Source organism: Neofelis nebulosa, chromosome 10 (assembly GCF_028018385.1).
Source record: "Neofelis nebulosa isolate mNeoNeb1 chromosome 10, mNeoNeb1.pri, whole genome shotgun sequence".
NCBI classification, from domain to species: domain Eukaryota; kingdom Metazoa; phylum Chordata; class Mammalia; order Carnivora; family Felidae; genus Neofelis; species Neofelis nebulosa.
The window spans coordinates 110,300,914-110,314,086 of record NC_080791.1 but is presented as its reverse complement, the minus strand read 5'-3'; the positions used below and the strand labels follow the sequence as shown (position 1 = coordinate 110,314,086).

Here is a 13,173-nt window from a genome sequence, read left to right as displayed (position 1 = left end):
TCCTAAATCAGTGGTTCTCAAAATAGCTGTAGTAAAGAATCAGTGTTCCTTTCTAATCCATCATGGACCAATACTGTGGTGAGATCAAATAACAATTGGAAAAGTGAGATAACAATGACGTTCAGAACATAAGCCCACAATTTGTGTTCCCAGATTAACCAGACCTAAAATTACATTTCAGTGAATGTAATCAGAACAAACAGGAAAGAAGGAGAATTATGAAAACTATTCATTGTGAGCAAATAGGTAATTAATACAGAGTTGCTACTGTGCTCATAACTTTTTATCATTTCACAATCTTTTTTTAAGTTTATTTATTTATTTTTTTTTATTTTTGAGAGAGAGAGAACGAGTGCAAGCAGGGGAGGGGCAGAGAAGGGGGCGGGGGACAGGGGATCCAAAGAGGGCTCTGTGCTGACAGCAGCGAGCCCGATGCGTGGCTCAAACTCATGAACCGTGAGATCATGGCCTGAGCCAAAGTTGGATGCTTAACCAACTGAACCACCCAGGTGCCTCTGTCATTCCACAATCTTAACACCAAGTTATTCCAGAAGTAGTCTCCATATAAGACTATGGCAGGTATAAGCAAGCTATAGCCCACAGGCCCAATACAGTCCCCAAGATAAAAATGGCGTTTATATTTTAGTAACAGTTGGGGGAAAAGTCAAAGAATAGTAAGATTTCTTGAGACAACGAAGTTTACAAAATTCAAATTGCAGTGTCAATAAATCAAGTTTAATCAGTTAATTACCAAATTTCCACCCCAGCCATCCCTGTTTGTGTGTGGACTGGGGCTGCTTGGCAATTTTAACTACAACCGCAGAGCTGAGCCGTTGTGACAGAAACCATAGGGTCCTCAAAGCCTAAAATCTTTACACTATCTGGCTTTTTACAGAAAAAGTTTGCCAACCCTTAGTCCATATGAACGTGTCGACAGAACACTGAATCACAACATTTAAGGTTTTCACGAGGGGCGCCTGGGTGGCTCAGTTGGTTGACCCTCCTGCTTTGGCTCAGGTCATGATGTCACAGCTTGTGAGTTCGAGCCCCGCGTCGGGCTCTGTGCTTGCGGCTCAGAGCCTGGAGCCTGCTTCGGGTTCTGTGTCTCCCTCTCTCTCTGCCCCATCCCCACTCATGCTCTGTCTCTCTCTGTCTTAAAAATTTTTTAAAAAGAATTTAAAAAGCTTGAGTTTTGCTGGTTAATGTTTGAAATCCAAACTGGGTTGACAGTAACACTATCCTCAGGGGATCATGAATATCTAAACTCTAAATGCAGCTTCTTTTTCAGTTGAAAAATACATCGATAGTTGTGTCCAGACGAGGAACGTTGGATTTCTTTAGTGAATTGTGACTCATTTTATCCCTAATGCTTTTTGCCTCCTAGCCCATTTCTGTCTGCTATGCCTGTACTTTTATGAGTTTTCTTTGGTTCATTTTCTCCTAGTAAATCTGTGTTGCAAGCCATCACTTTCAGCCTTTTGATTCTCACTATGCTGCTCGAATGTGCCTTAGATCCTACACTCCGCTGTGGGGAAGAGGCTGCTCTCTGCCCCCCAGTAGAAGAACCTTTGGTTTTTAGCTGGGCACGTGGCCACCCCAAATAAAGACTGCATTTCCCAGCATCCTTTGCAGCCCCCTGTACCAGGTGAGGAGCCCTCCCTAATAGAATATAAGTGGTTCACGCTCTTTGTCCCTCTTTGTTCCTTGTTCCTGCCTCCATCGTGCCACCTGGAAAACATACAAACTTGGGCATACCCCAGCACCTGGTGCAAGGAGCTTGGGTTCCTGAAGACCATACGGCTGGATTTCACCTAAGAAATAAACTTCTCTCCAGTTTAAGGCATTGCTATTTGGTGTCTCTGTCAGTCACAGGGAACCCAATCGAACATTGAAACTTTCTTCTGGGACTGAGACTCTCTTTTAACCAAAAAACTTAATCTGCTTATAATTATTGTAATTTTGATATGTTTAGGGATTACTCCTACCCTCTGTTTTACTTTCTGTTTTAATGTTTTCATGAGGTTTTTCTTTACTTCCTCCCCCCGCCCGCTGTCTAGTCTTCTGGTTTAATCAAGAATTATTCACTTTCCCTCTTTTCTTCCTCTATGGATTGGACCATTGAAGGGAACATTCTATCTCTATTTCTGTTATATTAATGGCTTCAAAATAAAAGATGAAGATTTGCACTGTTTTGAAGTTTATTGCGGGGGAGGGGCAGAAAGAGGGGGACAGAGGATCCGAAGCAGGCTCCGCGCTGACAGCGGAGAGCCCGATGTGGGGCTCCACCTCGGGAACCGTGAGATCGCGACCTGAGCCAAAGTCAGGCGCTTGACCGACTGAGCCACCCAGGCGCCCTGTATTAATGGCTATTCTTAAATGGTTAACAAAGTCTAAAGCTGACCAATGCATCTATTCTCCTCTAGGAAAGATGAGAAAAAGATTTTAGCATATCTAAAGTATTCCCTCCCGTCTTCTGTTTTATTTTGTCTATTTTAGTCCCTCCTTATTTTTAAAATCCCCCAACTTAACTTTTTTATCGTTACTGCCTCTTTAGCTCTGCCAATATGTTTACTGATCTCTTTCCTGACCATACTTTAGTACATACTCGCCTTTCTTCTGGTCTCAATTTCCCTCTTATCAGCCTCTGTTTCCTGAAAAAAGTTGATATTTCACCTTCCTTCTTGAATAACGATTGAATGAGGTAAAGTCTTCTTGGCTGGCAATCGTTTTCCTCTGCATGCTGAACAATTTATTCCACTGTCTTCTGGCATTTATTGTAACCAATGAAAAGTCTTTGTAGAGGGGCTCCTAGGTGGCTCAGTCGGTTACCGACTTCGGCTCAGGTCATGACCTCACGGTTCATGAGTTCAAACCCCGCATCTGGCTCTGTGCTCACAGCTCGGAGCCTGGAGCCTGCTTCGGATTCTGTGTCTCCCTCTTTCTCTCTGCCTCTTCCTCATTCGCATTCTCTCTCTCTCTCTCTCTCTCTCTCTCTCAGAAATAAATAATAAAACATTTTTTAAAAAAAGGAAGAAGAAGAAACCTTCGTAGGGCCTAATTTCTGCGCCTCGGTAAGTAATCTGACTTTTGTCTCCAGTTGAATTGTATATAAGGTTTTCTTCTGTGTTCTGAGTTCTGCTGGAATGCATCTAGATATATATTTGTTTCTGTTCATCCTTCTGAGGCTCCACTGTGTTCCTTCCATCTGGGCATTTGTCTTTGTGGAAGTCTTTATGGAAGGGTTTCAGCCGTCACGTCTTTGAGGGTTGCCTCGTGTCCATTCTTTGTATTTTCTCCTGAGACTCCTGATGATTTTTAACTACTCTTTAATATTTGCCACCTGTTTATCCCTCAGGGCTACCTTATAGGTGATTCCTCAGATGTAGCTTCCCGTTCACTAATCTTCTCTCAAATGGTGTCTAATCTGCTGTGTAACCAACCCGTTGATTTTTTTTTTTTAGTCCAATGGCTATCTCCTTTATTTTCAGACATTCTTTTATTCTTATTAATCTTCCTATTCTGTTTCATACCATCCCGTTACTACCTATTGGCCTCTCTCCCTTCTTTTATATCATTTCTGTTTGCATTGACTTTGTGGCCTCTTTCAGATTTTTCTGTTACTTACACTTGGGGGTGCTGATTTTCCTGTTTGTTGCCTCTGCCTCGTCTCCCTCACGGGGACTTGTTTTCCCATGTGATCTGTAATTCTTTGTCATGAGTTCATCTTCAGAAGTGACAGCGCTGTTGTTTGTTAAGTCCCATGTGCTCTGGGTTGAAGAGTAATCTTCCGGTAGCTTCTCCCTATTTCTTCAGCTTCCCATACTGTGGAGATAGACCACACTCCTGCCTCATGTGCCAGCCTGAGTCCCAGGTTCCTTAGGGTAGCTTTGTCCACTCAAGGCCCTAGACATCCGTACCCTTGCTACTTCCTCACGCTGGTAGATGGAGGTATCTTTTGGTCCCCTTTTCAAGAACAGGGTAGCCCTCTGAGACCCGGGAAGGTGCTCAGGCTCCTGTCCTGTTCCCCAGCCTCTTACAGGTCTTCTGTCATCCATGGGTGTCAGAGCCCAGGCTTCTGAACCTCTCTCCATGTCTGAAGCCCCCATGCTGTCCCCTCTCTCCCGCCACCCGGCTCTGAGTTCTTGCTTTGTCTTTAGTACTGGGGTCATCCCTGGCTTTCTTTCAAGTTCAGTTTTTGTCTTTTTAACATTTTTACACGGGTAGTGGGAGGCATCCAGCCACGCTCTCAATTCGCCATGTTTTCAGAATCCCCCCAACTCCACGCCCCGCCCCTGTCTTTGAATACTGCGGTGCCAGGGAGCTTGCTACCCACCGAGGGTGTGGAGAGATCCAAATCTTGCTCACCCTGGAGAATGATGGACGGCGGAGTGCAGGTTCCCTCCAGGCAGCTCAGGTGGGAGGAAGGTGAGAATGAAGGGGGGTGGGTGACATCGAGCCGGCTCTCCAGCCAGGTGTAGGAGCGAAGAAGCCTGAGGGCTGCTGGGTGGTCTTCCATTCTGAGGCCTCAGGGGGAGGGCGTACAGCATGAACCCTGCTGGCCTGGGGCCAGCGGGGTAGCGCATTCTCCCTTCTAGAACTTCAGTGGGTGAAAAGCATCATCACAAACTCTGGGGGAGAGAAGGGCAGGGCTCGGGCCAGTCCTGGTCAGGGATCCCAGGACGCGCTGGGATCATCCTGGGAGCTGGAGGGGTGAGGGGTTGTCTGGGAAGGAGACTCACCGTCAAAGTCTACGGTGCCATCCCCGTTGAGGTCCACTTCTCGGAGCATCTCGTCCAGCTCAGGACCCGCCAGCGGCTCCCCCAGCAGAGCAGGTGCTGCCTGCCGCAGCTCTGCCACTGTAATTCGTCCATCTCTGTCCCTGTCAAACTAGGGTCCCAGCAGGGCTCAGTCCCTCCCACCCAAAGCTGGCTCTGCCCAGACCCGTTTCCACCTTGCCACATCCTGTGCCTGGATGTCCCCACCTTCACCCACCGAAACCCTCCTCCTCCTCCTCCTCCTCCCAGGCTGAGACAATAGGCCCCTCCTCCAGGAAGTCTCCTTGGGTGGACCCTCCAGCTGAGAGCGAGATGGCCCCTCTCCAATCCCTCCCTGGCCCAGTCCCACCATCTGCAGGGCTCTGGGCCTCCAGAGGCTGGGCCCCACCCCCCACCGTCTCTCCGGCCCAGATGGGAAGCCAGTAGGTCCGCCGCCCAGCTGCCCACCCAGCGCCCGACTCGACCACGCTCCACACCTCTCGGAAGGCGATGCGCAGCTCTCGCACCCCCAACATGTGTGCTGTCTCCTCCCTCAGCTTTGGGCCCATCAATTCCACAAACTCCTCGAAGTCCACACGGCCACCCACTGCGGAGGCAGAGTGTCACCATGGAGAAGGCTGGGGCCCCGAGAAAGGACTTCCCAGGTGCCAGCCTCTCCCCAGCTCTATTTCCAGGAAGGAACACCCAGCATCCGTGCCCTCGGGGACGGGGGTAGGAGGTCGGAGCCCCGTCCTCCACAGAGATGACAGGGCCAGGTGCCTGAGTGCTCTCAGCGAAGCACCTGTGTCAAGGGGGAAAGAGGCCAAGGTTTGGAACCAGGCAGCCCTAAAGTTAAATCCTGGCTGTGCTGTCGATGGGGCACGGGTGACCTTGGGTGCCGACGGCCTTGGGCGACTTACTAAACCCCCTTCCTCATCCCGGGGCAAGGGTGAGAGAACCCACTCTTAGGTGCTTCCGGGGGTGTGCAGTTGGTGGCTCTCACATGCTGGGACCCCGTGGGCAGCCATAAATGCCTCTTAAGGAGTACGCCCACGTAGTCCCGCCGTTCTAGGACGCCATCGATTACGAAAAGCACCGGTGGTCAAATAACAGCTTTGGGGAAAAGAAAAGCATTGCGCTAAATGTTCACATCAAGTGTAAGCCACATCCCATTTTGCAAACCACAGAGCACATGCAGGTGTCCTGGAATGAAGGGAGTCTGATATTTGACAATTTAGCTAATGATAATCACACAAGCGCACGCCCATCCGACATTTAATCGCCAGGAGCGGCCAGGGTTCTGTCACAGTCGGTCTCACTGAACCTCAGGAGGCTCTTTTCAGGAGCCTCAGGAGGGTCAGAGAGACAGAGAGCCAGATGGCTGCCGCCTCGCCCCGCCCCGGGCCGGTGGGGGTCAGCCACTGACTTCGCATCTTGACGTGCTGGGAGACCTCGATGAGTTCCATCTCAGTGGGCATGTAGCCCAGCGTCCGCATGCAGGTGCCCAGCTCCCGGTAGCCGATGTAGCCGTCACGGTCAGTGTCAAACTCTTCAAAGGCGGCCTGAAGCTCTGCAGGGGAGGGAGGTCAGGCCCGGGCAGCCCGGCTCAGGGACACCTCCCACCCACCACTGCCGCCAGCAAGGGCCACTCACCATCCAGCTCCTCGGGGCCCAGCTCGCGGTCCTGCAGAGGCACAGTCCAGCATGTCCCTGGGGGCCATCCTGCCTCCTCCAGCCCTAGCCCACGATGGCCTGGGTAGGGCCAGTCTCACAAGGGCAGGAGAAGGCAGCTGAAGTCCCACGACCCCCAGAGAAAAGATGACCCCCCCCCCACTTCCGGCTCCTGGGGCCCAGAGCTCTCCCAGAATCCTGGGTTTGAAGACTAGCCCTGCCCGCCTCGCAGCCAGGCCCAAGACCAACGCTTCCCCAAACCCTGCTTCTACAGCTCAGGCTCCTGGGTCTGGAGCAGAGGCGCTAGGAGGCCGGAGTACTAGGGGCAGGGTGGGTGGAGTCCAAGGGCACAAGTGTGTCCCCCTCCTCCCCAGCCGGGGCCCCACCTGACCTTCCCGAAGATGCGGTTGAGCAGGGGCCCGTATGTCTTCTGGGCAGCATCGTGCTGGGTGCCAGAGCGGTGTCGGTGAGACTGGCGACGACCGGATGGCCTGGGGGCTGCAGGGCCTGTCCCCTCCTGCCCTTCTCCATTCCCAGAGAGGCTCTTGCTGCTCCCTGGGGCCTCGGGGCCAGGGATGGGGGTCTGCTCCTCGGAGCCACCAGCACCCTTCCGAGACCCTCGGAGTCCCCTGTCCTTCTTGCTCCTCCTCCTGGTCAAGGGCAGGCCCTCAGCACCACTCCCGGAAGCCACAGCCTCCACAGGAGGCTTCTGGGGGTCTGGGCCACGCTGCCCCTTCGCCTGTTCTGTGGCCATGTGGAGAGGGGTGACAGAACTCTGAGATGCAGCACCAGGGAGCACCCTTGGTTCTCAGGGACCATAAAGCTGCTTATGCACCCCTACCTTGAGAGCTGATTGCCTGGGATCGAGCCTTGAGGGGGATTAGGGTAAGTGAGGCAGGCAGCTCCGGGCCCTAATCCCGGCCCTCTGCCTGAGGGCAGAGACAGATGGGTCAAGAGAACTGCCCTCAGCGACAAGGGTGCCGGGACATGGTGAGCTTCAGACTCCGGCTCCTAAGTGGCCTCAGGAGCTGGGACACCCAACCATTTCACCTCCCTGAGCCTCAGTCACCCGATCTATAAAATGGGGGCGATATTGCTGGAGTCAAGGACTCAGCCGGGTTGTGTGACACGAGCAAGACTCAGCTAAGCAAGGACGAGGGAAGTCATCTCAGGAGAAAGAGTGTGGGAAAGGATAGGAGAGTTGCCCCTCACGGGGACATCGTGGCTGGGGCAGAGGGTATGCGAAATTGAGGAAGCGAGGCCAGATCACAGAGACTGAGGGGCATGGGGGTGATTTCGGAGGAGGTGGCCTCCGGGGGGACCCAGAGCCTGCCCTGAGGCAGAGGGGCCCAGGGTGAGGAGGTTTTAACCACGTGGCTCTGTCAGGGATGGGGTGGCCTGGCTGGTCACTCGGCCCTGCTGAGCGGGGGTTAGGGTTTCCCAGGGAGCAGCCCCATGCCCATGAATGTTTGATGTCTTCTCAGCTTGGGTTTCACGTCGGCCGCCTTAGCGCCGCCAGGCGCCATGTCCCAGGCCCCGGCGTGGGGCCCGGCAGATGGCTGGACCACTGGGCAGGCAGGCACGCCCCTGCTCCTTCCGGCCAGCGGCCTGCACCTCACAGGTAAGCCAGGCCTCACCTGCTGGGGCTCGGGGGAGCCCAGGGCTCTGATCCAGTAGAGGCTGGAGCTTTCAGAGTGGGGTCTGCCTGAGCACTAGGGGAGAGGAAGCCACTGGGCTGAAGGCCAAGGAGCTGGAGCCATGGGCCACGGGCAGGATCCAGCCTTTCTGGGGCACCTACTTCCTCCCCTGGCTCAGCGCTGCCATGAGGACTTTCTCCGTGTTCCAAGGGAAACCCCCTGGGCCAGTGAGAGAAGGTGGGCGGAGTGGGGGGGAGAGGGGTAGCAGGCCCCTATCATCACACTGCTGAGCCCCCTTCTCCTTCTGTAGGTGGCCTCAGGGGCCACCTGCCTGAGCTGTGAGAATGAGGACGGGGCCACAGGTGGGGGTGGAGGATGACGAAGGGGCTCCAGCTGCTTCCAGGATGGCCCTTCTGGCCCCAGGCTGCCGGGCCCTGAGTTGCAGACCTCACCCTGAGTTCATGAGCTGCACTTGCTGTGGGGAAGGGCCTCCTCTGGCCCAGGCTCCTGCCCACCCTTGGCCTCCTACAGGCCCACGGGACTCTGAGCCTCCCCTTCTTGGAATCTTAAACACTTGAACTCCAGGATACCAGAAGGAAAGGGGCTTGCGATGATCCGATGATCCGATGATCCGACCGAGTGGTTTTCAAATTGTCTTCCCTAGAGCATCCCCGGGGCTCCACTGTAATATTTTATTTGAAGATTCACCAGCTTTAAAAATAGGTTTGAGGGGCACGTGGGTGGCTCAGTCAGTTAAGTGCCTGAATTCAGTTCAAGTCATGATCTCGTGGTTTGTGAGTGTGAGCCCCACGTTGGGCTGTCTGCTATGAGCAGAGAGCCTGCTTTGGATCCTCTGCCCCTCCCCCGCTCTTTCTCTCTCTCTCTCTCTCTCTCTCTCTCTCTCTCTCAAAAATAAACATTTTTTTTTTTTTAAAGAGAAAAAACTGGGGCACCTCAGTAGCTCAGTCGGTTAAGCGTCCGACTTCAGCTCGGGTCACGATCTCATAGCTTATGAGTTCGAGTCCCACGCCGGGCTCTCTGCGGACAGCTCAGAGCCTGGAGCCTGCTTCGGATTCTGCGTCTCCCTCTCTCTCTCTGCCCCTCCTCCACTCGCACTCTGTTTCTCTCTCTGTGTGTGTCTCTCAAAAATAAATGAACGTTAAAACAAAAATTTAAGGGGCACCTGGGTGGTTCACTTGGTTAAGTGACCGATTTCGGCTCAGGTCATGATCTCACGGTTCATGAGTTCTAGCCCCGTGACAGCTCAGAGCTTGGAGCCTGCTTTAGATTCTGTGTCTCCTTCTCTCTCTGTCCCTCCCCCACTCATGCTCTGTCTCTCTCTCCCTCTCTCAAAAATAAATAAACATTAAAAAAATTGTTTTTAAAGGATGTGGATATGACATCTTTATAGAAAAGCATTTAAAAAATTAAAACTAAATAAAGAAAAAAGAAAAAAATGTAAAATATATATGTATTTACTTGTATATATATATTTAAAAGCCTCGGTCCAGTCTACTTGGGCACACTGGAATTCGCATAGCAGAAGGCTTAGGTCTGAGTCTCAGTCCTGGCGCCTCTCGTCCTGTCTCTGACCTTGGGCAAGTCACTTATCCTCTGAACCTTCCTCTCCTCACCTGTAAAATGGAGTGTCTGAGGACTACGCGAGGTAATCTGTGTAAAGTCCCTGGCAGAGGCTAACTGCCCCAAAGGTGATGACGATGGCTCATAGAGGGACAGTGACTTGCCTGGAGGTACACAGCACCCTCTCTCATACTCGGTCCCTCATGATTTCATTGGTTCATCAGGCACCCGCTCCGTGGCCAACAGCACACTGGGGACCTCGGACGGACGCTGCTATGGAAGCCAACCTGGGTGCCGCTGGCCGCGGGCCCCGCACGGAGCCGGACGATGAAGACGACTACCCCCAGGGTGGCTGGGACACGGTCTTCCTGGTGGCCCTTCTGCTCCTGGGGCTGCCGGCCAATGGGCTCATGGCATGGCTGGCCGGCTCACAGGCCCGGCAGGGAGCGGGCACGCGGCTCGCCCTGCTGCTGCTCAGCCTGGCCCTCTCTGATTTTCTGTTCCTGGCGGCAGCGGCCTTCCAGATCCTGGAGATCCAGCACGGAGGCCACTGGCCGCTGGGGACGGCCGCCTGCCGCTTCTACTACTTCCTGTGGGGTGTGTCCTACTCCTCCGGCCTCTTCCTGCTGGCGGCCCTCAGCGTGGACCGCTGCCTGCTGGCCCTGTGCCCGCACTGGTACCCTGGGCGCCGCCCAGCCCGCCTGCCCCTCTGGGTCTGCGCCGGGGTCTGGGTGCTGGCCACGCTCTTCAGCGTGCCCTGGCTGGTCTTCCCCGAGGCCGCCGTCTGGTGGTACGACCTGGTCATCTGCCTGGACTTCTGGGACGGCGAGGAGCTGCCGCTGAGGATGCTCGAGATCCTGGGGGGGTTCCTGCCTTTCCTCCTGCTTCTCGTCTGCCACGTGCTCACGCAGGCTGCTGCCTCCCGGACCTGCCGCCGCCGCCGGCCAAGGCCCACGGCCTGCCGGGGCTTCGCCCGTGTGGCCGAGGCCGTTCTGTCAGCCTACGTGGTCTTGCGGCTGCCCTACCAACTGGCGCAGCTGCTGTACCTGGCCTTCCTGTGGGACGTCTACCCCGGCTACCTGCTCTGGGAAGCGCTGGTCTACTCCGACTACCTGACCCTGCTCAACAGCTGCCTCAGTCCCTTCCTCTGCCTCCTGGCCAGCGCCGACCTCCGGGCCCTGCTGCGCGCCGTCCTCTCCTCCTTCGCGGCAGCTCTCTGTGAAGAACGGCCTGGAAGCTTCACGCCAGCGGAGCCACAGACCCAAGTGGACCCTGGGAGTCAGACTCTTCCTGGGCCAGTGGCTGGGGCCCAGCCCCAGGTGAACCCCGTAGCACAGCCACGGTCGGACGCTGTGTCCCAGCCTCGGGGGAACCCCGCAGCACAGCCATGGTCGGATTCAGTGGCCCAGCCACAGGCAGAGCCCACAGCACAGCCACGGTCGGATTCAGTGGCCCAGCCACAGGCAGAGCCCACAGCACAGCCACGGTCGGATTCAGTGGCCCAGCCACAGGCAGAGCCCACAGCACAGCCACGGTCGGATTCAGTGGCCCAGCCACAGGCAGAGCCCACAGCACAGCCACGGTCGGATTCAGTGGCCCAGCCACGGGCAGATTCAGTGGCCCAGCCACAGGCAGATTTTGTGATGCAGCCTCAGCTGAACGCCTCAGTTCAGCCACAGGTGAACCTTGAGTCCCAGCCCCATTTGGACTTTGTGGCCCAGCCACAAGTGAGCCCCGAGACCCCCGGACCTGCCTCCGGCCCAGCTCTCAGCCCCTGTGATGAAGCGTCTTCTGCCCCATCCGCAGATCCCACCCCCGAAGCCCCTGAGAACCCAGCGGTGCCTGCTGACTCCGAGGGAGAAAGTCCCAGCAGCGTCCCCCCAGAGGAAGCCCCTGGAGCAGGCCCCACCTGAGGGTCTGGAAAGCTCAGGCCCATCAAGGCAGCGGAAGAGCCAGAGCCAGTCAGAGACGAGGGGAGCCGTGGAGGAAGTCATCAAAGAAACCCCCCTCAAGTCCCTTGGGGCTGGCAGGAGGACTTGGGGGAAGTGAAAATGAACCACCAAAAGTCCCAGGCAGTTTGTCGTGATCGTCTCGTCCCTACCCAGGTCCCCCTCAGTTTCTCCATGCTTGCCCCCCCACACACACACACAGTGGCCCAACAGTCACGGCCGACAGGGTGCTGCTGGGCTCTGTCCTCCAGCACCCCTGGACCGCACTGCCCACCTCCCCCCCAAGTCTCAGTCCTGCGGGAGCAAGACAGCAGGGGTGACTTCCCTGAGCTTGTGCCGATCTCCCCGGAATCCTTCCTCCACCCTCTCCTCCCTGTCTCACTCTCTAACTCGGGTGTGAGGAGGATGAAGGAAGAAATCTCTGCAGAAAAGGAGGCATTTATGAGCCAGAAGGAACCTGCAGTCCTGGGAGCCCACGCAGGCTGGCCGAGCCCTGTCCACCAGCCCCCTGCCCCCCCCACAGGCAGTGAGCCTGGCGCAGGAACTCCCTCAGCAAGGCAGCGGGAGCGGAGGCGATGAGAGCCACCGAGCCTGGATTCAAATCGGGCTCCGGTGACGGCAGGAGCCTGGCACACAGTAGGGGCTCAGTGAACAAATGTTCTCCATTCGCCGGCATCCAGGGAAGTCCCTGCAGGGCCTGGAGATGGAGGAGAGGAGGCGCCACCTTGGCCTGGGCATCTGGGGTCTTGTGAGCTTTGGGGCAGATCGGCTGTGCCCATGACGGTTCTGGGCCACGGATGCCCAGGGGGCCTGAGAGAGCGTCTGCTCCACTTAAGGGTTCAACTAGTGTCCACCTGCCCCCCCCCCCCGCCCCCACCACGGGGGGGCTGCAGGTATAGAGTGCTCAGTCCTGCCTCCATCTGAACCCCTCCTACGCACTCAGCCCACGCGCAGAGATGGGAAGACGTCCAGACAGAGAGCCCTGGGGACCAGTGGCTCCAAACAGGGTACGGGCCCCCATCACACAGCATCTCTGGGGCAGAGCCAACCTCTTGCCTCTCAAGGCGCAGACACTGCAAGAAAAACGGGGAAGTGCCGAAGGTCTAATTCTGAACCCCCCACCCTACTTCCCTTCTTCCCTTTCACTCTTCTACACCAACCCCCTGCTCGCTTGCCCTCCACCCACCCTGTGTTCCAAAATCGTGAGCCTCTTCCCCTTTACCCCCCTCCCCCAGTCCTTTCCCAGTAGCTCAGTGTTGTGGCCTGCAGCAGCCGAGAGACGCCCCTACGGCAGACACTTAAGTGCTATGCTTCCAGGGCGCTTCCATCTTAAAAAGGCAGCAGGCTGTGTGGACGGCCCGGAGAGGTGCGGGCAGATCTGGGTTCTGGCTGCCAGCTGCCGCTTCGCCTCGATTTCCTCCTCTGTACAATGGGGTGGTCATGTTCCCCTTACAAGGGCTGCTGCTATCATGAACTGAGCCCGGGGATGCCGAATGGTGGCGGGGGCGGCGTTGGTGGCGGCGGCAATGCCAAGGGCATAATTAGGGCATGTCCTGGTGGTGGAACTGTGGACACCGAGGC

At 55.7% G+C, this 13,173-nt stretch overlaps 2 protein-coding genes across 2 annotated transcripts; one reads left to right on the top strand and one right to left on the bottom strand.

Annotated features, from left to right (window-relative positions):
• Positions 1 to 2,636: 2,636 nt before the first annotated feature.
• Positions 2,637 to 7,448, bottom strand: CABP4 (calcium binding protein 4). Its single transcript, XM_058689829.1, has 6 exons — positions 6,817 to 7,448; positions 6,408 to 6,438; positions 6,181 to 6,324; positions 5,252 to 5,361; positions 4,740 to 4,887; positions 2,637 to 4,628 (listed from the first exon to the last, which is right to left on the bottom strand). Exons 1-6 carry the CDS (start codon positions 7,177 to 7,179, stop codon positions 4,600 to 4,602), a joined length of 825 nt encoding a protein of 274 aa, XP_058545812.1. The 5' UTR covers positions 7,180 to 7,448; the 3' UTR covers positions 2,637 to 4,599.
• Positions 7,449 to 9,626: 2,178 nt separating this feature from the next.
• Positions 9,627 to 13,088, top strand: GPR152 (G protein-coupled receptor 152). The gene has a single exon (XM_058689817.1). The coding sequence runs from the start codon at positions 9,775 to 9,777 to the stop codon at positions 11,554 to 11,556; it is 1,782 nt and encodes a 593-aa protein (XP_058545800.1). The 5' UTR covers positions 9,627 to 9,774; the 3' UTR covers positions 11,557 to 13,088.
• The last annotated feature ends 85 nt before the right edge of the window (positions 13,089 to 13,173 follow it).

Bases quoted from the DNA above. Each gene is read 5' to 3' on its own strand.
- GPR152 (XM_058689817.1), top strand. From the start codon at position 9,775: ATGACGATGGCTCATAGAGGGACAGTGACTTGCCTGGAGGTACACAGC.
- CABP4 (XM_058689829.1), bottom strand. From the start codon at position 7,179: ATGGCCACAGAACAGGCGAAGGGGCAGCGTGGCCCAGACCCCCAGAAG. The intron at 6,439-6,816 runs GTCAGGTGGGGC...GTGCCTCTGCAG, and splicing joins TCAACCGCATCTTCGGGAAG to GACCGCGAGCTGGGCCCCGA. The intron at 4,888-5,251 runs GTGTGGAGCGTG...CTGGGACCCTAG, and splicing joins TGCGCATCGCCTTCCGAGAG to TTTGACAGGGACAGAGATGG.